The 3,619-nt window shown below is 50.2% G+C and overlaps 1 protein-coding gene across 1 annotated transcript in view; it reads right to left on the reverse strand.

Moving 5' to 3' along the window:
- Window positions 1–233: 233 nt before the first annotated feature.
- Window positions 234–3,619, reverse strand: part of TBC1D25 (TBC1 domain family member 25) — a 23,610-nt gene continuing 20,224 nt past the window's right edge. The window contains exons 4-6 of the mRNA XM_007957903.2: window positions 2,244–2,371; window positions 1,897–2,085; window positions 234–1,595 (exon numbers count right to left, since the gene is read on the reverse strand). Coding sequence (XP_007956094.1) covers window positions 234–1,595; window positions 1,897–2,085; window positions 2,244–2,371 — 1,679 coding nt within the window. The remainder of the gene's footprint in view (window positions 1,596–1,896; window positions 2,086–2,243; window positions 2,372–3,619) is intronic.

A 3,619-nucleotide genomic window follows, 5' to 3' on the forward strand; every position in this document is an offset into this window, starting at 1 on the left:
CTTTCATGTGTGCAAAGTATAGTTGTTAAAAATAGGATAAAACAAAACAAAAGGCTATGGCCTCCGTGGGGCAGTGCTGAAGCAGAGCCCTACAAACTCAGACCTGGGGAAAGGGCCTCACACTCCGAACAGGTCTAGTAGAGCTGGCAGACAGAGAGGTGGAGTCTCACGTGTAGGCCCTCATGGCAGAAAACAGAGATCTGGTGGGGCCAATGGTCAGCTGGAGAGCCTGATCAAGATGGGGCTGTGGCCTCAGCCCCTTCTTCTGAGTCCCACACTTCTGACTGCAGGTAATCAGCGAATAGAGCCTTGGCTCGGCGCAGGACACGCCCCAGGTGGTGTTTTCGCACAAGGCGGTCAAAGTGCATGGCCAGCTCATTGTAATCCAGCCCATTGCGCATAATGTGGTCTCGATGTTCCAACAGGATGGCGAGGCAGAGGAAGAGCATGAATGGGTTCCCCCAGCCAAATTCCTGGGGTGGGGGCAGGCCTAGTGGTGGTGGTGGTAACAGGGACTTCCCAGGGTCCTGTGGGCTCCCCATTTCTTGCATCAAGGGGGATCTTGCAGCCACATCACCAATGGGAGAGGCCTCCTGGGTAGAGGGTGGAGATGAGGAGGATGGAGAGTCAGGGTGGGAAGAGGAGGAGAGCAGTGGGTCAGGGGAGTTCAGCAAGGGCTCAGAGAGGGACTTGGAGCTGATGAGGGCAGCTGGTCGTGGCAGCTGAAGCAGAGGTTCCCTCTTATTGCCTGTATTATCCCTGAGTTGTTGGAGGTCATCTAGGCTGGCTTGTCTCAGGAGACGCCCTCCACTACCAGGCCCCTGGCTGGTTGTGGTCAAGTGATCAACAGCATCTTCAAAGGCACCATCTCCTCCACCAGCAGGCCTCAGCATGTGCCTTTGTCGCATGGGTCGCCCCCTGTAGCCACCAAAACCAGTGTCTGCCACTTCGCTGGGGGGTCCAACAAGCTCAACCTCATGTTCAGGAGGATCCGGAGGCAGTGAACTCCAGGTGACCTCAAGCATGCGGAGAGCATCATCAAAGGCAAACTCACGCTTGAGCTCAAGCAGCAGCCAGCGGTAACAGAAGAAGAGGTCATCAGCACCAGCTTCTTGCAGGTACTGGTAGAATTCAGGGTCAGCATGTCGTAGCAGCAGCTTGAGGTGGGCGAACTTGGTGGCCATGGCACGGCCGTCAGGATGGAAGTTTGCGGCCAGGCGCTTCATGATACCACAAAAGCAGACAAAGGCATGGCCCTCGTGGTCCATGACAGCAAGAATGGGCGAGGCAAGGTCACTCATGCCTTGGCAGTAGGACACGTGGGGGTGGGTGACAGCATAGGTGGTTAGCAGGTCGTGCAGTGCCCGCAGATGTGGGCCATCCTCAGGCCCTGCATAGTAGGGGTGGGCCCGGTCAGTACGCAGTACATCCTTGAGGACTGTGCTGCGGATGAATTCCAGATCCTCGGGGCTTGTCCGCTGTGCCCACTCACTCTTGAGTTGCTCATACTCACGGCTCTTGCGTTTCATGTAGTCCATCCGTTCACGGCCTGTCAGCCCATCTGGATATACATTCAACAGGTACCGCCATACCACCTGGCCAGGTATGAAAAGGGATGAGGCTGAAGTTCTACAGGTAAGCCACGATACCCCAGTGTATATTCATCACCACCCACTGACCTACCTTGGACCTCTGTCCTTCTGAAAAGTCTGACTCCCCACCTCTGGCTCCCAATCACTCCTAGTAGAGAGTTTCTTGCCCTGGAGTACCCCCATTCCACACCCCAACAATATATGGCAGACTGTGTGTATGTGTCTCATGAGCTTTTTTCAATGACTAAGGGAGAGAGTAAATGAGGGAGAGTGATAGATTCAGTGAGTAACTGAGGAGACTCACCTTTCTCAAGGAGGGCTCAACACCACCATGATAGATCCGCAGGCGCAACTCTTCAGGACGGGATAGCTGGCCTTCATGGTTCAGGTACATGTGAAACTCAGCATCACTCAGGGGTGGCTTAAAAGGTTTGACATCTTCCCCATAGGACCAACTTAGCACCTGCTGGACCTTAGATAAGGTACGGCCCACCTGTGAAGGAAGGAAGGAGGGATACCACTAGTAAGCTGGGCAGGCCAGGAGCAAATGCCCACCAGCGTGCTAGAATCCAAGGTACTGGGGGTTCTGAGGTCTGCCAGGTAGGCCCTACCCTCCAACCACAGCTGACCCCCAGGGGTCCCTGAAACCACCTGAGAGAGGATGGACTGTGTGAAGGGTAGGGCAGCTGTTGTCAGCGATGACCGTTTCTCAGCCAGCAGCACATCGGAGCCAATGACATCTTTGGGACTGATTATGTCCCAGTCTTCCAGCAGCGGGCCTGGAAACACAAAATGAAGTGATATGGAAGATGAGAACCCTGGACCTCAAGGCTGGGTTCCTCTCCTACTGAAATCAGGCCATCCACAGGGCAATGAATGACTCCCATGTCACCCAAAACATGTAAAAAGTAAAAACATTAGCAATTCTTTTGTGGTAACCATTTCACAAAATGGCTAGGAAGCCTTGAAAATGTAATACTGTAATTATTTAAAGTGATACTATTTATTGAGCATTTACTATGTGCCAGGAAGTATGCACTAAGCACTTAACCTTAATATATTATTTTTATTTGCCGTCGAGTCGGAGCTGACTCATAGTGACCCCTCCTTGGGTTTCCAAGGCAGTATCACTACGGAAGTAGATTGCCCAACTTTCCCTCTGAGGAGTGGCTGGTGGGTTTGAATCGCCAGCCTTCTGGTTAGCAGTCAAGTGCCTTAGCCACTATGCTACCAGAGCTCCTTAACCTTAATATATGAAATGATAGTAACTAACACTTTCATAGTACTAGGTGCCAGAAACTGTTCTAAGCCCTTTGCAAATATTAACTCATTTAATATTCACATCAATCTTCTGAGGTACGCACTATTATTATCAGCAGTCTTTATATGAGGAAGCAGCCACCGTCAGGTTAAGATATTTTATCAAGGCCTAATAGTTAGTGAGTGAAAGAACCTAAATTTGAACTCCAAGCTGTTTGGCTTGAGAGCCCAAACTGCTTATCTTACATTCATGATAGTCCTCCTTCCACAAAAGTTACACACTACTACAGATGATGCCAAAAAGGTTTTTGAACAATTAGTAAGTGGTCCAAGGCTCTATAGCTAGGAAATGCTATGATCTGAACCTCATTTATCTTACTCTAGAAAACGTATTTGTGGAACAGGTATAGCATATATATTATACAAAGGATACAATGCTATCTGGACTTTATCCAGTCTGGACCTTGAAACAGTGCAAGTCTGTTCCTCCTTCCTCTTCTTACTTCCCCCGATCCTTTCTTCTTGCCTCGAATGTGATGTGGTGGCTGAAGCAGCAGTGGCTACCTTGTGATGATGAAGGAAAGCTCAAAAGAATCTTAAGAAAACATCAGCCTTGATGCCACTTAACTTCTAAGCAAACACCAGCAATGCCCACTGGACAACTTTCAAATTTCATTAGAGAGTGTGGTAGAGTTCAGTTTGTGTGTCAACTTGGCTGGGCCTGGTTGAGTGGCTGGGCAGCTGGATGTAGTATTCCCCATGATGAG

Source organism: Orycteropus afer, unplaced genomic scaffold, assembly GCF_000298275.1.
Source record: "Orycteropus afer afer isolate SDZICR_OR568_19922 unplaced genomic scaffold, OryAfe1.0 scaffold00822, whole genome shotgun sequence".
Taxonomy (NCBI): Eukaryota; Metazoa; Chordata; class Mammalia; order Tubulidentata; family Orycteropodidae; genus Orycteropus; species Orycteropus afer.